A 24,335-nucleotide genomic window follows, 5' to 3' on the forward strand; every position below is an offset into this window, starting at 1 on the left:
GCAAGCATTTTTATTCCATGCGACTTACAAATCACGAACGGATCAAATTATACTTATGGTGCTGCATACCAGCGAACATGTTCCATTTAACATTGAACAAAAAAATAAGAAGACCACAACTCATAATGTGGGGAAATGAGTCAAGTACTTTAAGACGCTGTTTCTTAAATGTTATTACTCTCCTAAACCGATGTTTGAACACACACATAATATATTACATCAAAGAGAAAGAAATTAGAACATGAACATGCTGATAAAGGTATTTGCATTTGGGCACTTTTTATAAATATTTTGCATTGTTGTTATTTGCATAGTTTTTTTTATGGACAGTAGAAAAAAATATCCCTGCAATGTTTTTTTGCATCACTATGTAGGAGGTCTGTAAAAAATGCACCAATCAGGACTTTTAACCGAGTGATTGACCGTATGGGATACTAAAGCACTATCAGACAGAAAACAAACATCTGCAGAAACAGCATGTCAATGGGCCTAAGCTAATTTGAAATGCTAATAAAGTCTGATTTCATTAATATATTTTCTGTCCTAATAGCTCTGTCATGGTCACTGTTCAATGAAAGAATATAAATCCATCCTAGAATACTTAAAGGAAAATCAATACAATCTCATGGCAATTCATAAATATTTTTATTTTTTGGCTAATCTGTATGATCTTGTTACGTTTTATTTGCTATCATGCCAGTGACGTTAGGTTTGGGGAGGGACTTCAGTATTCAATATTTCTAATAATCGTACGTTTTTGTACGATTCACATCGTACGAATTGAAACGAAGTTGCCACCTCACAAAATAGTTACGAATTCCAGTGAGATCAGGCTGAATAAGTAGCTTCTATAGTGCACCTGTAGCTTAAGCCAGATGACAAAACATCTGTTTTGTTTTTCTTTTCCTTATTTTATAAAATCCTCAAAAACCCTCTTAACTTCCTGGTAGTGTAAGGACTTCGTTCTTCATCTTACTCATAAAGCCCATCAGTTGTCTAACAATGTATTCGTGTCTTCTAAGTTGGTATCTTAGACCCATAAATCTGAGCTGTAATCAAACACATGATGTTTGTCTACAGTTTCTGGCCATCCTATCAGACCACCTGAGCTCTGGCAGGCCACACCCTCCTGCTGGATGGGTGTGGTTTTCTTCCTCAGTCCTCTTGTTCTCGTCCAGAATGGTTTGCTTGCATTGCCCTTTGGTTTCCTGCATGTAATCTTTGGTTGTTTAAAGACCTCCATCCCCTCACTCCCTTGGTGAAGCTGTCCAGGGCAGTCCTGCGGTTCACCTCTTCCTGGTCGAACGCGGCGTAAAACACGTTTGAAGATGTTAGCGGTTAGAGAGAGTCGTCTTGAAAGCTCCTGAGAATGACTGGTAGGTGATGACTCAATGGATGTGTCTTTGAGGCTTGAGTCATCTACCTCCTCACCTGCTGTCTGATATCCAACATCTGGCAGGTCAAGCCAGTTCCCCACCAAATCAGCGAAAGCATTATCGCCCAACACCAATGGCTGTCTATTCCTACTGTGATTCATCAATGAGGCAGTCCAGTCTGTGGAATCGTCATTGTCATATGAAGAGAAATTACTGTCGAGTGTGTCTTCATGAGAGCTGGAGAATGAAGAGGAAGTGCTAAGACTTCCTCTGGGCTTGATCCTCATGGGTGCCTGTGCTCTGGGCATATTGCGGTTCTCTAATGGAGAACTTGTGAGGAATATAGAGTCCATGCCAAACTCATTCTTGTAACATATATTTTCTTGATTTTGGGTTTGGTTCAGATTGGTTCCACTTGAACTTTTGTTTTGATTAAGGATCTGTGTGTTTGGAGCACTGGTGAGTGGTAAGATCTGACTTTGTTTGCTGGAGAAGTCCAGCTTTTCCAGTGCAGTCTGGACTTGTAAGAGTTTGAGTTCCTTGAGAGCACCAATCACAGAATTCATCTGAGTGTGAAGACCCTCATCTGACTGCCGCAAAGAACCCTTAAGAAGGAAAAAGATGAAAAGAAGAAGTGCAAATTAATTGCTGTTGTAATTAACTAACTAATGAATAAATGTTGGCTCACTTCCTAGTAAAAATAAAAAAAAAGGTGAGGAGGTAATTGAGATATTTTTAGGATGCCATGGTTTTAAAACAAGAGTATATCAATGATTAGAAAGACATTTATTTTAAAGAAAGCTCCGACAAATGTTACTTATTTTAAAAGTAATTATAGGTCTAAATAAATTAAATCTATAAGCCTACTTATGTTACTACATATTCTTTATTCTATATGTATTCTGAATAATAAGTCATTAATCTTACAAGAGGCTAAAATATAAAAAAAGATTTGCCCTTGACATGTACGATTCTGATGTTGGTCAGCTGATCCTAAATATGCTTACATTTAATATTCAGTTATGAATGCATGCAGTCTTTGAATATGGTTTCATTTAATTGACTACATTTAAATTCCATCTTTAGAGAATGAAATACTAAACCCACTTTCTCATCTCAGTGTCTGAAAGCCTTTAACCACAAAATAAACCTCTATCTTCTTACCTTCCTTCAGCCTGCAGACCCTCAGCTTTCCTTCTCTTCTCTCACTATGTCTGTTTTCAGCTATTTCTCTCCCCACCAGTGTGTGATCGATTACCATTCAGTCTGAGCACAGCACAATACTGCTGCTTTCCCACAGTACCTTAAAGCGTTAGGGGAAATATAGGATCTTAAAGGTGTGGGGGTGAAATGGCTAGACTCTGAGTCATGGATCAGCAGCTGATGCATGCGTTCAACTGTGTTGATCTTTAATATGTGCTTGATCTATAACATGCATGTGCTGACCTCGTTGAGGTGTAACCTGCCTGTAGCTTGGCCGATCATAGAGACCACGGAGATAATGGGTTCAGGTCCACAAAAACACTAAATATGTTGCTTTGGATTAAAGAATGTGTAAAATTCATAAATGTTCAGTGTTTCATCACATGTAGGATCCATTGCTCACTGTGCACTTGATACTGTGTGTGGTCTCTTGTGTGTCAGTTTCCTTTGGGGGGTTCCCAGCAGACAGGAGTATTAATCAGACACTAGGAGGAGACCAACAAATGATGGATGCATCTGTGAGCAACATCCCTACGGTCGCTTCCTCATCTAATCAGCACCTATTTTCCCTTACTCTGTCTCTCTCTTTCTCTCACACTCTCACTAACACAAACACAAACACGCACGCACACTGCATAAATTCCTAAACATATTTGTCATGTTTTATAATAAACATAGAGCCCTTTAGTAATATGCCCCTTGTCCATTAGGTCATAAGGGCTTCCGTAGAATCACGAGAAAACAAACATTTAATCTAAAAATAGAATGTTTTCAATGTCTTAAAAACTATAATCAAATTTGAATTTTAATTCCAGTAGAGACATGCATGACTGCATCACACTTTCACATACAGTTTGTGAAAAGCATGAAATCTAGAACATCAAAACACAGCTACAAGTCCTGTTTGTTTTGTCCTGTTTCGCATTTACAGCAAACTGTGCATTCTGATACCGCAGTGCTAGGCATACAGAAATGCAGTTTACATTTCAGCTTTGCATTTAAGTGTTTTCAATATTTTTCATCTCCAGACTTGCACATTTTTACAGCATAGGTAATATATATACAATGATGGAGCACTGGTGAGAAATATATATAGTCATATATATTTAAAGCAGCACGCCGGACTAAAAAAACACTAAGCAACAACAGCAGATATCTTACATTCACCACTCAAATTTGAAAACATCACGGAAGGATTAGAACAAGCCAATCAGCGCCTTCCATTTCAAATAACCGCTGCCAATCAGATTGCACCTTTCTTACTCGCTGGCCAACAGCTGGATAAACATCAACACGGAGGTGAAGAAATGCGCTTCTTCCATAAAAGTTTATTTCCATAGAGATTCGTAGCCATTATACGTTTGTGTTCAGGTCTTCGCAGTTTTAATATTTAAAAGCATACGTATATTATAGAAGGAAAACAACAGAAAATAAAAACCTTACCAGTTCTTGTTTTAAACGCTGGAGGTTGTTGTCCATGATCCCGAGTCCAAGATATTCTTCGTACATTGAAACTTAATAACGCAATTAAAAAGATTAAACTAAGGCACATTAATTCGTACTCATCGGCCCTGTTTTAATATTCCTTCCGGAACGTCAGTCGCCTCTGACAGACTTCTCATTACATATTCATATTACATTACAGCCAAGATTCAGGCGAGGCAAGTCAAGCCACTTTGTAGTGTATGTGGCGTAGAAAAGCACCACGTTGAATAGAGGAGAAAGTTTTCAATAGGACTAACTAACGGTTGTCTGACAACAAAACGAGTCGTGCTTTAACGCCAGTGGTCAGTTCATGATGAATGGAGCGCTTATAGGGAGGTCATGCATAAGAATAGAACAAACAAGTTACGGTGTATGGCGTTAATAGAGATCCACTGTGATTGGATAACACTGTAGAGAGAAGGAAGCGCCGGCAATTTGTTAGCTTTAGCGTCTATGATCCAATATTATCATCCAATTGCAAACCTTTTTCTTTAATTAAGAATACAAGAAAGAACGCATATTGTCATTCAACTGTCATGTAAATACTGCAGTATAAAATTTACTGTAGTAGACTGCAGTAAAATCCTACCAGCTATGCTGTTTTTGAACTATACTATATAGAATAGTGTACAGTTGATCAATTTAGCTTATATGACATAATACTACTTTATACTATAGTCATTATATTGTACTTTATATAGTAAATAGTACATTGGTATTTTTACAGAGCAATTATTGTGATTATGACCTAACACAACTCTAGCAACAATGTTCTGTGTTTTGTCGCCCTCTGTCCCTGGTCTCTATTAAGCGATGGTGCTGCCTCTGTGCAGTAGGGGGCGCAGTGACTCTTTAACTCAACTTATTTATTCAGTGCAGAAGAAGAGAGCAGACGGAATCATGGCGACATCCACGAAAGCAGCGCATGAGCTGCAAGCCAGAACCCGGACTGATGATGTTCTGAATAACGACGGGATCGAGTTCAGCTCTTTACTGCTATCAAAACCTGTTCTTGAGGGCCTATCTGCCGCCGGTTTTCAGAGGCCGTCACCCATTCAGCTCAAAGCAATCCCTCTAGGCAGATGTGGACTGGGTACGAGAACCCGACCTCTTAAGTTAACTTATTGTTTTGAAGTGCTATGAGTATTTGTACTTATGAATTACAATCACGTATATTGTTCTGATGTGCACTTTAATAATCATTCGGGGGAAATAACGTTGTTTTCTGCATGTTTTGCCCGTTCAGATCTTATTGTTCAAGCCAAATCTGGCACAGGAAAGACTTGCGTGTTTACTACAATTGCTTTGGACTCCCTTATACTGGAGAACACAGTCACACAGGTATTATTTCTAGCTTTTTAAGTTAATCTCTGTTATTAAGTGGAATTATTATTATACTTTTTAAAGAAAAAATATTATTAAATATTTTTAAAGTCTCTTCCCCTCACTTCTTCTCCTCTTAACAGGTGCTAGTTTTAGCCCCCACTAGGGAGATTGCTGTACAGATCCATGCTGTTGTCATGGCAGTAGGCAGCTCTATGGAGGGACTGGAGTGTCATGTGTTTATTGGTGGACGGCCTGTCAGTCAAGATAAGCTCCACCTGAAGAAATGTCACATTGCTATTGGCTCACCAGGTGTTACCTTATTATTCATACAGACTCAGACTGATACAGTATGTTAGTTCGAACACTTTGTGATAGTTCACCCAAAAATGAAAACTCATAATTTACTCCGCCTCTAATATCCAACCTTTATAACTTTCTTCTGCAGAACACAAAAGAAGATATTTTGAAGAATGTTGATTACCGAACACTGGTGGCACACATTCACTTCTATTGTGTTCACACAGTTATGAAATGACCAGAAGTTGAGTAAATTATGACAGAATTTCAAATTTGGGTGAACTATCCCTTTAAATGTAACAATCATTAATGTCTGCAGAGTTAAGTTTCTCAGACCTGAAAATCCTGCTAATAAAATAGGATGCAATAACCAAAGTACTTTATCAGATCATCTTTGCCAATTTCATGAATAGAGAGCGTGTGCGATTTAAAATTCTATAACAGTATTGTGATAAAATGTTGTTTTATTTATAGGCCGTATTAAGCAGCTAATTGAGATGGGATTCCTGATCACATCTTCCGTTCGTCTGTTTGTTTTGGATGAGGCTGATAAACTGCTTGAGGATGACAGCAGCAGCAGCTTTCAAGAGCAAATCAAGTAAGTTGTTTATTTGTTGCCAAAAGGGAGATGTTAATTAGATTTTGTGACTTCTCTGTATTCAAATAAAAATTTTATGAGAGATCTGATATCTTTCTTTTCTTCCCTTTTCCCTCTGTCACTTTGTATTAGCTGGATCTTCTCTTCGCTACCGACAAATAAACAAATGCTGGCTCTTTCTGCCACCTACCCAGAATCCTTAGCACAGTACCTGTCAAGATACATGAGAGAGCCGACGTTTGTAAGATTGAACCCGACAGACCCTGGACTCATTGGTGAGCAATCCTTTCTAATTTGTTGTTGCTGATGTTTCAAACCTCAGTTTATACATTGACCGTATCAATATTTTATACTTCAATTCTCCAGGACTGAAGCAGTACTATAAGATTGTGCCCTCTCATTCTTTGCCTCACAAAATCTTTGAGGAGAAGGTTCAGAGTCTTCTAGAACTCTTCAGTAAAATCCCATTTAATCAAGCGTTGGTTTTCTCGAATCTCCATAGCAGGCAAGTGGTCGGCCGTACACCTTTCTCATTACTTCCATTATTCTGAACACATGTTGATGTATGTGATAAATGTAGCACATATAACAGTCCTGCACCGAGGGTTGTGTTTCGATTGTTTATTGAAAAAGAGAGCTGTGATTTTTATTAAAAGTAATGAAAGACTGACTTGAGCTGTTGTTCGGCAGAGCCCAGCACTTGGCTGACATCCTCTCATCTAAAGGCCTGCCTGCAGTCTGCATTTCAGGTGTGCTTCAAATCATGTGGTACAGTATGTGGGCATGTAAATGAACTGTCATCGGGTGTGTGAAAGCCTTTATTATTGTTCATTATTAATTTTTGATATCTTGGTGTGTTTATGTAGGTGGTTTAAGTCAGGATCAGAGGTTAGAAGCGATGTGGAAGCTGAGGCAATATCAATGTCGAGTTTTAATATCAACAGATCTGGTGAGACATCCGTTACAACACCCACACTGCAGACATCCAGCTTCTAATGATATTGTTAAGGTAGATCTCTGTGTCTTGTACAGACGTCCCGTGGTATTGATGCAGAGAAGGTGAATTTGGTGATTAATCTGGATGTTCCTCAGGACTGGGAGACGTACATGCATCGTATCGGTCGTGCCGGACGATTTGGTGCGTATGAGTGTAAAAGAAAAGAACGACCAAACAATAAGACCCTTACACTTGTGGTCTTAATTACTGCATATCTTGGAAATTTACATGAGGGCTCTCAATCGGAGATGTGCAGCGGATCTAGACATCTGCTTTGAGATGATCAGACAAGGGTCAGAGTCTGAAAGGCCTACCATAGCAATCAGTAACATAATGAGCTGCTAAACACAAACTCATCAAGAGTATTCTAATGACCGCAGCACTTAAGAATCAGAATTTATAATTGGAAGGTTGAGACATCTCGGTAACCAGAACTTGTTGTTGTTGATGAACTATCATGTTCGGAGGCCACCAGAGTCTCATCAGAATTTCAGAAATACGATCTGCCCACAGCTGCTTTGATGAACACTGCACTGTTTTCCTTTTATTGACCTGACAGTGACCTCCTTGCTTATTTTTCAGGCACTCTGGGGGTTGCTGTGACCTACTGTTGCCATGGTGAGGAGGAGAATCGGATGATGGCCATAGCTCAGAAATGTTCCTTGAATCTAACTCATTTGCCAGGTAATTTTTAAATTCATTTCCCTGATTTTGTTTCAAATATGATTCTTAAAGATGGTAATAAGTTTTCTTGTCTCATTCTTTCCAGATCCAATCCCTCCTGGAATTATGGAAGAGGCATGTGACTGGGACGTGATCATTGCACCTGCTTCAAAACCCACTCGGAAGGTTCCTGTCTCCCCCAAACAGGAGAAAAAGAAACGTGTTAAATCTGAGGCCACATCATTTAAAACTTCCAGAGTGTCTCACGTCCCACATCCCACTGTAGAGAGAAGAACATCTGATAAATCCTACAATGGTGCCGAAACCAACGCTCAAAATCACTCCAAACCTAGGATGGAGGAACCATTACAATCTGCTACAAACCTGGAGACTCGCTCGATTCTTACTCGGAAAGAGCAGAGAGATACCCTTCCCAGAATTCCTCCTCTGCCATCTTTTAAATCAAGGGCAAGAAAGATTATGACCTTCGCAGAGGCCGAGGCAGATTACCAGAGCTTTATAACAGAAGGTCCAGGAAGATCTGTAGAAATCATTCACCAGTATGAAGGTTGCAGCGGAAGTCTGAATATGTTCAATGGCCTGCGTAACAACCATGATGACCATAATGATGAAGATGGAGCTAATGATTCACATGTTCCAGATGCGTCACACTCCCATCCAGATCCTCCTCTACCACCAGACGTTTCGGAGTTGACCTCTGGTTCAAAGTTTTCAGAAGATTCCCTGTCATCTGATGATGATTCTTCCTCCGAGTCCCAAATGGAGGTTGAAAGTGAATCAAACTCTTCAGTCCCTAACCGCTCTTCACAACACAGACGTCAAACGCATGTTCTTCCAGATAAAGATGTTTCCAACATAAGTCGTTCTGTGGACTGTAACAAAAACCAGCGGGATCAGCCCTCTTTACCGGCGGCTAGAATACAAACACATTTTAGCAGAAGCAAACAGACGTATAGTAAACCTCAAACCCACAATCCTCCTCACCACAAAGGCCCTACAGAATCCAGCATGAAGGCCACGACCACACAGCAGAGTTTTACAAAGGAGAAGACCGATGACGATGAAGAGGGAGTTGCAGGGCAGGATTATTGGAATGAGTACAGGGCGTGGGTTGAATATTACAACTCTTATTACCACAGATCACCATATTACTGGATGAGAGCATTTTCCTCATATTCCAATTACATGATGGAAATGATGAAACGTTAAAAAGGGATAATGGACTTATCTATCATGTATAGCACCTATAGCATCCATGAATTGCTTTTGTTGCCCGTTATTGGGACATAATTGGTAAGGTTTTAGTGATGCTAATTGTATTAAGTTCTTTAATAAAAATGAACTTTTGGGATGTAATGGAAAGTGAATCATTTACTTTGTGAACTTAAAGGGAGACCCCCTCCAAAAACGAAAAATCTGTCATAATTTACCCAACATCAAGTTGCTCCAAACCTGTATACGTTTCTTTGTTCTGTTGAAAACCGACATTTGGAAGAATGTTTGCAACCATCGACTACCATAGAATATTTCTTGTTCTGTTGAACACAGAATTTGATATTTAGAAGTGTTTAGATATCTTTGTGTTCAACAGAACAAAGAAATGTATACAGGTTTAGAAGAACCTTAGGGGGTATGGTTAGAGAGTAAATCAAGATAACATTTTTATTTTTGGGTGGAGTATTGGGCGGACTATCCCGTTCATGCAACAGTATGAGAAATATATAAAACAACATTCATAGGGCATTACAACATTCATCTTTCATAAATATTAAACAGGATACTTGACATTATGCATATGCATTTTACTGCGATCACAAGATACGCCCACTAATCTGAGCATCCCATTAAGGGGTATTACAGGATAATGGTACTCATTAGCAGCAATCAGTTTGTACCCTCGAAATCAGTCAAGGGCATAAAATAAACTGAAGACTGCAACAATATGTTGACCTTTTAAGACCAAGTCAAGGGTCGTTTGAGCTGTATTTACCTTTGATCTTTAAATAGGCCAGTGGAAATCTTTGGTTCCCTGTAATTGCTTGTTCACTTGGACACATGAACAACCGGGATAAGTATGAGGGGTGGGATGAAGGTCCTTCAACTCAGTCAACTTTTAGACTGCACATGTAACCTACATACTAAGCGGACAGAAGTACAGGCCCGAATGTATGAAGGGTGCGGATGTATTACTTCTTGTCTTTTGATATTGGGTTTAAGTTCGCCGTCTTACTGGACTTTAACTAACGGGAAACGAGTCAGCCAGCGTGTGCTTTCTCATATTATTTTCATTTGTTTCTGGATTTTGGCCTCCTTTTCGCCATGCTGTCTTTGACACTGTGCGACGATTCTTTCTGTTATATGTCGTTTCGGCGCTTACGAAAGTTTTCACTGTTGCGCCCTTTAGCGTGTACGTGCTGGTTCCAGTCTATTTTTTCTCAATGATGCAGTGGTGATAGTTTATTATGTACGCATATTTCTTGCTGATAAAATCACTGACATGGATGTGCAATTTAAAACATCTCTGGGAAGACATCCACCTAGATGGGATCGTGTGGTTCATTCAGCACCATGGACAGCAACCCGCCGCCCACAGAATCCCGCAACCATTTTGCCACTCGATGAGTTATGATAACCACGCTGACATACATATAGCGGGCGCAGTGCTTGTTCTGACCCCGGCTGCCCGGGGGCTGCGCAAAAAGAGCCTAGAGGGCCGCGTGGCGAAGAGATTTAGCTACATCGTCATCACGGTCATTCTCTTCTGGGCTCTGCTGTTTGTCATCCTCTTTGTGAACATAACCGAGTACTTAAGTCAGAATAAGGTGATCATAAAGTGAATTGTTTGGGCTATAAATTATTCACGTTTATATATCTATCAGTATGTGTTCGTTTGTGCAGTATAACAGTAATGTTACTATTGAAAAATAGTACGAATTAGGATCTTCTTTTTGTTTATTTTTGGTTAAATAGTTTTGTTTTACTGTAGTAAAACGCTATATGAGCAATTTTTGTTGAAGGGATTTGTTGATTGAGCACGTTGCTAATTGTGTTTTTTTGTTTAGTAGCACTGGGTGCTGCGTGAGCCTGACACGTGCGCGCTGGTTCTGTCGTGCGGGTCGGCAGCAGAGGAGGGGCCGCATATTTACGCGCTTCAGACAGATCCGAACCCAACTCTTCAAACTCTCAGCTGACTGATGGATCAAAGCAATCCGATCTATATTTGAGTCCTCTTAAAACGTGCAAACAGAATCTTTAAAAGATAAGATGAAAAAGTTTAAAGGGATAGTTTACGCCCAAAAAACTGTCATCAATACTCACCTTCAAGTTCCAAATCTGTATAAATGTATTTGTTCTGATGAACACAGAGAAAGATATTAGGAAGAATGCTTATAACCATACGCCATTGACTAGGAAAACTTTTGCACTTTTGACTACCATTGTAATTTTACTTCTATGGTAGTCAATAGGGTCCAAGAACTGTTTGGTTACAAGCATTCATCCAAATATCTGTCTCTGTGTTCACCAGAACAAAGAAATTAAGCCGCTTTGGATAAAAGCGTCTGCTAAATGACTAAATGTAAATTTATACATCTTTGGAACAACTCGAGAGTTATTCATGAGGACATTTAGATTTTTAGGTGAGCTACCTTGAACCGGTCGCAGACCAGATAAAATGTTTATTACAAATGCTTGTTTTCCAGAATAGCTTAGAAATTAAATGGAATACTTATTACAAATGGAAACAGACAGAACTTATTACATTACCAGAGCTGCAAATGGCAACATTAAAATATAAAAGAGAAATCCAAGTGACAATACTTTCCCCCTTTTCAGTCACTTTAAGCAGAACGATCTAGTTTTGTATTTCCTGTGTATGATCGAGTTAGTCAAATCTCTAAATAAAATGAATTTGTTCGGAATTCAGTTGAATGTGCTCATATACATTAAAATCGTAGAAGCTGAAATTTATCCCAGATAAGTTTGACCTAATGTGAAATCTATTCTTCATTTCATATCCAAAAATGTGTTGTGTATTTTAGGGTTGATGTGATGATGATTAATCCTAAACTGCTGTAAGATCGTTGTTTTGCATTGAATTCATTGTCTGAAGAACTGAACAAACAGCATATAGATTTGTGGCAGATACAATAAATTTATCAGGCGTTTCACAACTGTGACACGAGACAAGATCATAAATAATATTTAACATCTGACAGTGAACAGAAAAAAACGAGAGAGTTAAAGCACAGAAACACAGAGGAAGAACGAAAAGATGTGTAGATGTGCACATGTAGTATATTTAAAACAACCAGTTCTGTCATCCTAAGGGACTGCACAAATAAATGATTACAAAGCCTAGGAGTCTAACTTTTACTTCTATTACATGTCTAGTTTTCTAGCATTCCTTGCTAGGCTGGATGTACGAAGTCAAAGTAATTTGAATACATTACTGCTCTCCAATGTGAAGACCACAAGTGACCCAATACTTAACATTTATTACTGTAGAATTCAGAATCTATTGCCCACACTGTCTCTTCTGATGAATTCTAGTTTTCCATATGTCCCATCTATAATGTACACCCATAAAAATCAATAAATCACAACAGGACCAAACATCATTTGGACCAAAATATGCTGATCATTATTTATAGTGGTGCTAATGGATTGTATGTACAACAAACAGGAATATAATACCCATACAAACACAGGGCCACTAAAGAACATTTTGTAAGATTTAAAGAGCTTACAAAACTAATGCGGGCCATATACCCTGATATTACTAATGTCAAAATGTGATTTTCCCTGTAATACTGACGTCCAATATGATAGGTCATAATGATACGTTTTACAGAACAGTTGATCTGTTATGTTATTTTAAATTCTTATGATTTAATCTTTCTTTCAAAATACTTTATGGAAATTTTGTCTTGTATTGTTTCAGGATTGATCATTTGCCAAATACAAGATTTAATGTATCATATGAGGTTTAACGCAAAAGTCTCATTGCACTAAATGGATAAACTGAGGGGTCACTTTCTATGTATGCTGGTGTTAAGAGGCACGAGTGAGTGGAGATTAGGAAGAAGGCTCGGAAGAGGTTTCGACAACAAAGGATGGGTTTAGGGTACAGAGGTGGAAATTATGTAAGGGCTTACTAGACAACAGGTGGAGATCAGGGGTATTGAGGCTGATTGCTGGCAATTATGCTTAAGTTTTTATCTGTGTTTAAGAACAAGATTGTACAATTGTAAACAACACCTACTAAACATAGACAATCCATACATCCACACATTTGAATCCTTCTTAATGGCAATGCTATTTTCCTAAACATCGGTGACAAAGAAAGACAAAACATTGCGGAGAATAGCTCTGACTTATTTGTACAATTGTCTCTCTTCTAATAGCAATAAATGACTGAAATTCTCGAATGGAGAAAAACATTCACTGCTGATGAAAAAACACAAACATCAAAATTTTCCTACCCATGTAGAATTTACGCAAACTAGACATTTTTAATACCCATTGAGCGATAATGACAGTAACACTTTGATCAGAACAACTACAAGAAGCAGGCCAGCAGTGGACAGAGGAAAGGGGCGGGGTCAGACACAAAGGGGCAGGAGGACATAAAAGGGGCGGGGCAGGCAGTTGCTCTGGTTTTGCCAAACAGTGGCTTATTATTACAAAATATTCTATCAACAATATTCACAGTTAAACCAAGGCTTGTTTCACATCGTAGTCACAAAATCTCAGCGATGCCTTGTGCTTGTAGTCACAGAGTTTTTAAAACACTTTCATGTTTCCCTCTCGTTTTTTGGTTCTATTTTACAAAGAAACGCGTGATAGCTCACAACTGACGTTACAAAGTCGGCTCAGCATTTTGGGCTCAGGGGTGACAGTGGCTTAAAGAAGAAGAAGGGAAGTCTCCTCCCCCTGAGAGGCACGAACTGTGTAGTAAGCTGAGAGTTTGAGGGATAATTCAGTAATGCACCCAAGCGCGCACATACACAGGGCAGAAACATTCAAGTTATAACTAACTCTGACCCATAAATTCACACGTATTCCAAAATAAAAAGGTACAATAGTCTATGAAACACTGTCAAACCCATACAGTCTCTTTCAGACTCTAATGCTGATTTTCGCTTGTCCTTTATGATTTAGTCTAGATCAAAATAAAACATCTGGGATAATGAAAGCCGAGGCTTTGCGAGGCTGTCTGTGATGTCAGAACAGATTAACAGACAAAAACAATCAGCTTTTACAAGACCTCTTACCTTCCTCTCCAATTAAAATATGAATCTTTCAGATAAACACAGTTGATTTAAAAAAAGACAAAAAAAGAGTAACAAGAACAAAGGAAAGGTTTTATGCACAGTGACACCCTCATCTTATCAGTCCTGATGGAGGGGGATCGATTACTCATGGTAGTCCTGCTCTCCTTCACACAAACATCCTTTTTCATCTTTCCTATTCCTTGCAGGGAGTTTGAGTCAATACACTCCTTCTCCCACTAGGGGGCAGGCTGCTCATCAGTTTCTTTTCCTGAGTTCTGTCTCCTTCACAGCGCAGAGATTTTCACCACGTCAGTGCCGGGGTTCAGAAGAGGCGGGGCTTCAGGGGTTGGAGGGGGCAGGGCATCAGGGCTGGCTCTAGAGTTGTTCGAGGGGGGGGTGGGGATACTGATGATTGCCGTGGTAACCAGTCCGCTGCTTTTGCAGTTCAGGCTCCCCGATTCATCTGACATCAGATTTAAACTGGAGCGACTATGACAGAGAGCAAAAGGTCTGTGTGAGAGTGCTTTAAAAGGACACTGCATAAAAGCAATAATTCTTAACATTTTTTGCATAGTTAAAAAAAGATAATTTGTTTTAAATCTAACCCCCATACATATGTATAAGACTAACCTGGTTTTAAGAGGCTGCTGTTCCCCACACTGGATGTGTAAGGCGCTGAGCTCCTGCAGGTTGTGTGTGTGTGAGTGTGTTGCGTTGAGAGGTTGCATGTTTTTCTTGGTTCTTCGGGAGCAGCAGGTGCCTGTGATGCCCTCCTCACTTGACAGAGATGGACTCTGCGATGGGAAGTTCTGTAGCGATGTCCGCAGATAGCCCTGTTCATACATCCTCTCGTCCATAAACTCATGATTCTAAAGAAAAAACAAACAGATTATATCCTTTAGTTCATTAGTCTCATATGCTTTCCTACACTGATTTAGCATTGTGTTTGACGGACCGTGGTCTTCTCCAGGCAGTGAAGAAGATGATGATGCTGGCTCTCCAACACGGACGTGGGTTTTTTCAGCTGTTGGTCTCCTTCCATAGAGCCCTGGAAAACACACGGACAAACGTTCAAATCATTTTTACAGCATTTCCACATTTTAGAGATGAATAAAGAGACAGGTACGACGTTTGGCTCAGTACCTGTGGTGAAAGTTTCATCTTGTAATAGGGGATCTGCTGTTGTGTAAGGGGGGAGGAGAGACATGGAAAGTGGTTTATTGCTTTTGGAAGGAACATCTAGTATAATATATCATCCATAACTAACAATAAGCTAATCCTGAGAAAGGAAGGACTTCCATGAAGGGGCGTCAGTAAATCAGGGGAAGTACCATTTATATTCTGATGTCACCAAAACTTTTTAAGCATGTTCACATGCACCTTGAAACTTTGATTTCAGTAAGCCAATACCAATCATTCATCTTTTTTTCCAAAATGCTTAAATCCAAACAAATGTATACACTTTTATTGATTATTGCCTGACTGTCGAATTCCTTTATAGTGATTAGTTGCATGTTAGTTGCAGTTATGTGTATGCTCTGGAAGACAGAAGTGATGGGTAGCATGCTTTTAACCTTCCTCAGCTGTCACCCTCCTTTCAAATATTCAATATCCCATGTGTCATGCATTCTTGGAAAGACAGGTGAAGACTAGCTCAAATAAACCTGCACATGTAGAGGTACCGACTGCACACTGAGCCCTCCTGCCGAACACACATATCCACATTTCGCCCTTTCCATGTCTTAACACGTACCAAAATAACATGAGTGAGTCAGTGACTGATGTGTGGGAGGAGAGTGAGACAGAAAAAAAGCAAGATATTGATAGAAATGGAGAGAAAGTAAAATTAGCCATTTTACAGTGACATTTACTGAGTACTGGGATTCTGTGCAGCTGTTCTGAATGTTTACATGTGTAAAATAAAAGGATGAATCACAAACCAGCATATTCAAACTCAGACTGTTCCAGGGTGAATCTTTTAAAATAAATGCTTATTCACCCCATAATCAAAGAATAAATATTATTTTGAGTCAAATTATGGGGAGGAGATTTACTTGCCAAGGACAATGGTCAAATACACAGTTTAGTGCTCATTACACAAAGATATTTGACTGCAGAGTCTCGTTGACCAATCAAGTTTTCCAGAGAGAAGTGTAATAAATACTTGTAATGTTGTTCTCTTTCACTCTTTGGAAGTTTCTCAGAACGTTCTGTGAAAGTGTGATCTGTCTCTATCCTCTGAATCTGAATTTCACTGCATTTTCATTATTCTTCAGATACATTAACACACTCTTCTTTTAGGAAGACATTTTATAAGATTCACACATATACTTACAGCTCACTCACTAATGAGGGTGTTTAGAAACACATTAAGATGTTTTCATAACTTTGTCTTTCCACCCTGATAAACTGGATGTTATTAAATTAATTGTGCTCATGTTTATGCAAATACACAGATGGAAAATCTCATAATTGATCCGATTATGTGCTGAAATTTACATGGATCCCTTACTTTTCAAGCAACCCAACCTGACACTTTTACCGCAGCGCTAAAATACTGCAAGAGAGACATTAGCACTTTTTAGCAAGCATCATGCATAATGTATGTCTAATGAAAAATGAGCCACAAGACGTCAAACTGAGAGCGCAATCTGGACAACAAAGTGTGTTTTCAAACAAAAATGTTTGTTTGTGTATGTGCGTGTTCTCACCGTCAGCTCCAGCGATTGGTTGAGTCCATTTCGTTTGCTATGCAGGAAGGCGCTAGAATTGCCACACTTGGAAATTCTCATTCGGGCCAGTCGGGCTTTCTGTCAACACACACACACAGAGGAAGTTACAACTCAGTCTACCAGGGTTTTTCCATCACAAAGGTCTGAGTTTCAATCTGATCTCTGTTGAAGGAGTAATTCAAAATACTTTAGGAAGCAAAATGGATTTTCACATGGATTGCTGTCCATCACGAGATGATGAAAAATGCAAGAGCCTTCAAAAAGCACTGAACCAATCCCGATCCTGCTCTAACAGCTATGCAGCCAATATGTGCACAGAAGCAGAGAGGGAAAAGTCATTGCTCACTAATCCGCTTAAAAAACCCCTGAAAAAAAACGGCAAATTACAGAAACGCAGCTGTGTAATGTAAGTTACAGTAAATGTCTGTGTAATACTGAATTACGGTAAGCACAGCTGTGTAATTCTAGTCAGAGCAGCAGTTAAAGTTCTTCAGACGTGTCATTTTTATAGGAACAGCATGGATGATATGTGGAAACCACTAGTCAAATCCTTTGAGGAACATCAAATTTGAATATTTACAATGAATGAGGAGCATTTTAATCTTTTCAGCACCAGAGGAGTCAAATAATCTGATTTGTGCTCTTACGTGGCCGTTTTAAAAGAGAAGCTGGCCCCTCTCAGTTTTAAGAGGTGAAAAGTCTTTTTATTGATAAAAATGGATTACACTGCCAAAGCATGATAAACATTGTGCACGCAATAGATTTAGTATTTTCTAAAGGAAATCTAAGAGGTGTTTGCCCATCTTCTCAACACTTTTAGTGTGTTCCTAGGGTGTTCCAAACAGCCAACTCTTTAGGCCACGTTCAGTTTTTAGGATTGACTACCATATTTATTTACAGGTGTGAATCAGGAAATGTTCTGTTCACACAGCAGTTTACAGTCAAAGCTCTCATGCTGTCTGTATGAATGAGCAACCTAACTCAAGGGTGTATTTTAGCTGCATGCGACGTCTGTAACCATAGTGACGGACGTACATGTCAAAGATTGTGCCTTCATAGTCAAAAGACAGCATTATCTTTTGCAATGGCCTTAGCGTTGTACTACAACAGTAGACACAATTCAGTCTGCAATGTAGGGGTTGTTCACGCAAAAATGATGATATTATCATCACTTTACATTTAAACCTGTATGACTTTCTTTCTTCTGCAGAACACAAAAGAAGATATACTGAAAAATGTTGGAAATCGAAAAGCAATGGTCCCCATTGACTTGCAGTGCTGTTGTGGCAATACAATAGAAGTCAATGGGTAGACACAGTTTTTGGTTACCAACATTCTTCAAGATATCTTAATTTGCTTTGTGCAGAAAGTCATTAAGGTTTGAAATGACAAGAGGGCGAGTAAATTATGAAAGAATTTTAGTTTTTGAGGGAACTTCCAATTTAATACCAAATGCAACAATCCAACACAATCTCACATCCAAAACATAACTATTTGACTATGTGGCTAATTTTGGCTATTTCGTATGAATTGGTACAATCTCATGCATGCATTTTAATATAATTTGCTTTCGCGCCAGCGACGTCAGGGTTAGGGCCTCAGTATTGCTTTTTTCTAGTAATTCACGATGAACAAATTCATACGAATAAGCCACCGCATAAAAAAGTTCAGAATTCCTGTGAGATCAGGTTGAACAAACATGTACTTTCAGCCAAAGAGACCTAAAGTTGAGGGACAAACAAAGGGATTCATCATTAAGAAGTGCAAGTAATATAAATTAAGCCAGTTTTTTTTGTAGGGTACATTTAAGTCCTCTTGGAAAATGTGAGTTTTTTGCTGACTGATTGACTTATATAATATTGCACTATAGTGCAGATGTCTGTTGTCAGAAGATCGACTGTATAACATTCCGAAGCGATTTGGCAGCACGGTTTGCCGACATCAATGTACTATAATACAGTGACAGATAGTGACGGATGAAGTAACAGACAACTAGTTCTCCAGTACGGGTCTGTTCACAAAGCAGGGCTTCCCCGTAAATGCAGTCGTGAGTCCCAAAAATGTACAGATGTGAGTTTGCTTTTAGACAAAAAGCAAACATTAAATATTAAATACACATTAAATTAGCAAAACTCTCCTCAAAAAGTCATTCTGATTTACAGACAAATTCACAGCCAAAATGTTTAAAAGTTTGATTTTGTAGATTGGACTTGTAGATTTTAACTGGACAAAAGCGTCTGATAAATGAACAAGTGAAAAAAAGGGAAATAAAATGAAGTTATATAAGTTTACTTTTTAATTTTACATACAGATAGAATTATGTTATGTTAAACCTTTTCTTTCCATTATCATAATTTGTGTGGTAATAATTTGATAATATCTAGCTGTGTTTTCATCTTTTCTTTCTTACACAGAGACTTATGTGTGGGCCTCCTGTGGGGTGAGTAATAGGGCTATGTAGGTGGTTTTTCCCAGAGTTTCTTGCTCACAAAACTTATCTCCTTCACAGACAACCAGGAACTGTTCAGGGTCTGAAACACTAACAGCACAGCTAAGTGCCAAAGTTCACCAAGACTCAGGGGATGAGGAACACTACTTTGCACTCTTATAATTACACGACATCGAGAAAAGTCCTCAACCTTCCCACTCACCTGAGAGGTCACCCCACCTCCAGGAATTGATCAAGGCAAGTTGGCTTCTCTTTTGCAATCTGGATGAATGAGCTTGCGTGTATTTAAATTATTGAAGAGGAACAAATTGTGTCTCAATAGCATCAGATCCCCCGCTGAGATCAAACCGGTATTCTGATGTTCAAACCGGTATTCTGATGTTCATTTATTTCTCAAACACACTTGAACACAGACGGAGAGAACATGAACCATCATTAAAACCCTCACACACAAACACACACGAGAGTCCCTCTGGGTAAGAGGAGTGCTAACTCTGCTCTTTTCACAGGAGATTGCCATCACATAATGGAATCAGTTTGGGCCTCTGAGACCATTTGTGTTTCCAACAAATGCTGCAACAATTTTCGGCTAGCGTGGAGCATTTTTCCTGTGGATCAGACCATGCAGAACACAAGATGGAGAATGGCTGCGGTAATGCTGAGGTTCTTTATACAACTGCTTAATGTTAAGATCACCCCGGTACACTATACTTTCAGTTAGCTGGATAGCCAAGCACGTACAACACACACATTTGTATCCCAAAAGTAGCATTCAAGTCGTATAAAGTGCACTTACATTTTGGAAAGTTTGCATTTAAGTTTGAGTTCAATTGTACATTTACAATTACTTATTTAAATCGGATTGTACTGACCCTTCTTCTGCAAAACACAAAAGAAGAATGTTGGAAACCAAACAACATTGTCCCCCGTTGACTTCCATCATATGAAAACAAAACTACTGAGACATTTCTCAAAATATCTTCATTTGTTTATCATAAAATAAATAGACATACACAGGTTTTGAATAATATGAGAGTGATTTAATGGTGACAGAATGGGTGAGTTATTGTCACGTTTAGGGGAAGAACCTAATTGCAGGCAGCGACGATGAGGTCTAACAAAGACTTTAATAAAAGACAAATTACAAATAATACACCCACGATGGGGGAAAAACTGAACTGAGGCACGAATCAAAAACAGAAAACAAAGACTTCCCACGAGGGGGCAAAAAACAAAAGACAAATACTTAACGTTATAATAACTAAGACTAACTAAACATGCATCAAAACAAGGAGCAAGGTAAACTTCAAGAACACGACATGGAAACAGGTACAAGCCAGGAAACATGTACAACGAACGTGCACAAGACAGTAGACAAGAGGGCATTAAATAGGGAGACTAACAAAGGATAATAAACAAGGGTCAGGTGCGGGTACTGAAACACTCAGGGAAGGTTAACGAGACAAAAGGGCGGGACACACTGACGAGACACGAGAAAGCACATGGCAAGTCAGAATCAAAACAAAGCCATGTCTTTCTCACACAAAACCTAAGGCTATGCCATGACTCCGCTGCAAGACCAAGAATAAACATGACATGATAGCGGAATCATGACAGTTATCCCTTTACACCACACCTGCACCACAGCGAGACTGAGAAAATACCTGGAGCTCCCGTTTGACTCCAGAACCCAAATGACCTGAACAAATCTGTGTAAATCTATGAGTCAGTTCAATGATGTACATCCTCACAGAATTCGGAAACAAGAACATCGGATCTCAAAACTGAAGCTGTTTAAGGTTAAATGGATAATTTATGTCAATTAAACACCACCACTCCACGTCCACGGTTTGCTGAAAACAGTTCTACCCAAAGCAAAACAAAGATACAAGTAGGCAGTGCTGTGAAAAGGAATCAATATCAATATTTTTACATTCTCAGATGTTGCTAACTGACCATGGTTAACACCTTGTACTGTTCTGATAAGATAAAGCTCAAACTATGTCCCCTGTCCCTCCTTCTATGAAAATCTTTGGGCTTTTGTTCACCTGTTGCATAATCCGGCATACAATTACCACAAGTTAGTTTAGAGAAGTAAAACACACTTGGTGTCATGATTCTGCCGCATCATGAAATGTTTCTCTTGGTTTAGTGGCAGGATCATGACAGAACCTCATGTTTAATGTGGATAGAGGCACACCTGGGGCCTGTACCATGAATGTAGCTGAACAAACTCAGGGTAGTTGGATTAGTTTTGGGTTGACAAAACCAAACCAACGTGATCAAGCTTTGTTGGTACCATGAAGCAGCTCATGGAGTTTCTTTGTCAACTCAAGCTTTGATCCTGAAGCTAAGATTAGTTTGCGCGCGCGCGTGCACATGAACGAGTGACGTCAGCATGGCTAAACCAATCGCATTATAAATGGATAAAACGATTTCCACAATATGAACACAACGTCATGTTTCTGCTGTCTACGCAAGAGAGAAGTGTTTCAGAAACACTGCTGATTGCGTTAATGCGCAAGTTAAAAGACTATATAGTACACATATTTACTGTAGTGCTGTAGGGCAAACAGGATCCGCGGGGTCCTCGGTGGAAGGTCCGTGTCCTTGCGGGCAACTTTTGTATGTAAGGCATGGGTACAGAAATATTACAACAAATGTTCATTGAAGCTCCCGCATATTGCAATTTTAACCTGCGCGCGGACAAAAAACATCCATTCAGGCAGCAGAAGCAGGAAAGTTAACCTTACATCTGCTTCATCATTTCCCTTCCGAGTACACATGAGAGGAGTCGCGTGCAAATAAAGTTCATTCTCATATATTTCTGAACTTCTGTACAAATTTGTTAAAGCTGCAAACGGCTAATTTCACAGGCAAATGACACGCACCGCTTCTGCATTGTAAACTCTGACTCTTACGTGTTTCAAATCAATAAATGCACCGTGTACTGATGGTTCATGTCAAACAAGTTGCCCAAAAAATAACACGGACTGGTTGCATGTTGGTCTCCTTTTAGTCTGATATGATAAAAACTAGTTTTTTTTTTGCAGAAAGAAGACGGAGCTCAGAATTATAAAATAGCGGTGTGTTCTGCAACACAGAGAAGCGGAAGAAATATAAGAATTACACTTAATAAAACGGCCTGCTTTTACAACAGAATGCATAAGCCTCTACCTTTAATAGACTAGTCTTTGCGCCATTAACCAGGTCAGTCATTTTATTGAAGCCTTAATAAAAACTACTGTTCAGGACAAAGAAAAATGTCCTAATACAGTGAAACTGAAAGTGTTTCTAGATGTTCTGCACCACAGACAAGAATGTAAAAAATACAATGCAAATACATGTGATACAATAAAAGTGGAATATAAGTAAGTAAATTGAATTTCATGTGAGTGTAAGGGAAAGCCAGCAAATCTGTAAAATCAGATTTTACCTATATAGTAAACAATATTTGATTTTATATTTGTAATATATATTTTTATATTTGTATATTAATATTTTTATTTTATAAAACAGTATAAAAAGTAACTAGCCATTCTAACACGCACTGTGAGTCAGTTACGTCATCTATATGTTTCTTTGCTCACAGCTGATTGGTCAAACTTCAGTCTGAGATCTTGAATCCAGAACATAATCTGCCCCGGAGCAGGTTAGCCGTGCAGCGTAAGATACCATGCCGACGAACACTGAATAAAGCCGAGCTACTTTCATGGTACCTAAAACCCAGGGTTGGCACAAACTAAACTGAAACATAGCTGGCTAGCCACCTAAACCAGCTTCATGGTACAGGCCCCTGGTCTCGTCTCTGTTGCCGCCCTCTCGGCTCCTTGTTATTGATTCATGCCTTACACCTGTTCCCCTCTTGATTTGGTCCCTTACTTAATGCACTTGTGTCTTCTGTCTTGTGCTGGTTCATTGGGATTGTGTCCTGTGTCCTGTGTATAGGTCTTCTCGGGTCCAAAGATCTTTACCCGACCCGAAATGACCCGAATCACTTTTACCAGAACCCGACATGCCATTTTTTTTTAAAGGCCAGAACCCGAGACAGACCCAATAACGTTAGACCCGAGTCCGACCCGACCCATCGTATATTTTTTTTCAAACCCGACTAGACCTAAATGTAAACGTTATTAATGAAAATGAAATTGATATGGCAATGGAAACGTTGATCCTCTTGTTTTGCTCTGGCAAATTGCGCAAACTCAGGCTAAATAGCCTACGCAAAACAGTATAAAGACACAGCTTAATCCAGTTTCCTGATTAATCCCCTGCACCGATCTGTTTTTTTCGCAAGAGGAGAGTTGGTAACTACACGCACACACACGAGAAACGCGCTGTTATTGTACAGGATAGTTCGGGTCTTCCTCGGGTGAATTCAGCAAAAAAAAAATTTACTTTATATTTCCCGAGACCCTAAGAACCTAATAATATACCCGACCCGTGTCCGAATCTCCCGTGAATCTTTTAGACCCGAACCCGCTCGGGTCTCGGGCCGGACCTCGGGTTTTCGGATCTAAGTGGACCCGTGAAGACTTCTAGTCCTGTGTCCTTGAAATGAGTTTGTTTTTAGTCTTGTTTAAGTGTAAGTTAGTCTTAGTCCTGTCTTATGTTATTGTATCCATCCCTGTTTTGTCATGTTACCCCCTCGTGGGTTTTGTTTTGTATTAATTATTAAACGTCTTAGGTTAACCTCTCACCCGCTGTCTGTGTCTGGGTCCTCTGTCCGTGAATCACCACCCCAATCATGACTCTTGCCTTCTGAGTTATCGTTTTTCATCACGTCTTAAGCACAAATGGTGCGGGATGAGGCATCAAAGTTAGGATTTGTCCAAATTGTTGCCTTCAAAGTAACTTTTAATGCTAAGTTGACTAGGCTCACATTTATGCAAATTCTAAATTAAAAATGAGTC

The 24,335-nt window shown here is 39.2% G+C and overlaps 3 protein-coding genes across 4 annotated transcripts in view; 1 reads left to right on the plus strand and 2 right to left on the minus strand.

Annotated features, from left to right (window-relative positions):
- inka2 (inka box actin regulator 2) lies at positions 1 to 4,187 on the minus strand. Its single transcript, XM_079467633.1, has 2 exons — positions 4,023 to 4,187; positions 1 to 1,981 (listed from the first exon to the last, which is right to left on the minus strand). The coding sequence occupies exons 1-2, from the start codon at positions 4,086 to 4,088 to the stop codon at positions 1,031 to 1,033; spliced, it is 1,017 nt and encodes a 338-aa protein (XP_079323759.1). The 5' UTR covers positions 4,089 to 4,187; the 3' UTR covers positions 1 to 1,030.
- A 717-nt stretch (positions 4,188 to 4,904) lies between these two features.
- On the plus strand, positions 4,905 to 9,781 carry ddx20 (DEAD (Asp-Glu-Ala-Asp) box polypeptide 20). The gene is made up of 11 exons (XM_079467634.1): positions 4,905 to 5,157; positions 5,311 to 5,405; positions 5,531 to 5,699; positions 6,162 to 6,285; positions 6,418 to 6,560; positions 6,652 to 6,790; positions 6,976 to 7,034; positions 7,152 to 7,234; positions 7,318 to 7,423; positions 7,865 to 7,966; positions 8,052 to 9,781. The coding sequence occupies exons 1-11, from the start codon at positions 4,965 to 4,967 to the stop codon at positions 9,173 to 9,175; spliced, it is 2,337 nt and encodes a 778-aa protein (XP_079323760.1). The 5' UTR covers positions 4,905 to 4,964; the 3' UTR covers positions 9,176 to 9,781.
- A 2,315-nt stretch (positions 9,782 to 12,096) lies between these two features.
- kcnd3 (potassium voltage-gated channel, Shal-related subfamily, member 3) overlaps positions 12,097 to 24,335 on the minus strand; it is a 68,092-nt gene continuing 55,853 nt past the window's right edge. Inside the window, exons 4-8 of one of the 2 annotated variants that reach the window (XM_079467172.1) lie at positions 16,953 to 17,051; positions 15,385 to 15,417; positions 15,197 to 15,289; positions 14,872 to 15,110; positions 12,097 to 14,730 (exon numbers count right to left, since the gene is read on the minus strand). In XM_079467172.1, the coding sequence (XP_079323298.1) occupies positions 14,526 to 14,730; positions 14,872 to 15,110; positions 15,197 to 15,289; positions 15,385 to 15,417; positions 16,953 to 17,051 (669 nt within the window). In that variant the 3' untranslated portion in view covers positions 12,097 to 14,525. The remainder of the gene's footprint in view (positions 14,731 to 14,871; positions 15,111 to 15,196; positions 15,290 to 15,384; positions 15,418 to 16,952; positions 17,052 to 24,335) is intronic. The other variant, XM_079467173.1, reaches the window with a different exon arrangement.

This window comes from Barbatula barbatula, assembly GCF_947034865.1.
Source record: "Barbatula barbatula genome assembly, chromosome: 11".
Taxonomy (NCBI): domain Eukaryota; kingdom Metazoa; phylum Chordata; class Actinopteri; order Cypriniformes; family Nemacheilidae; genus Barbatula; species Barbatula barbatula.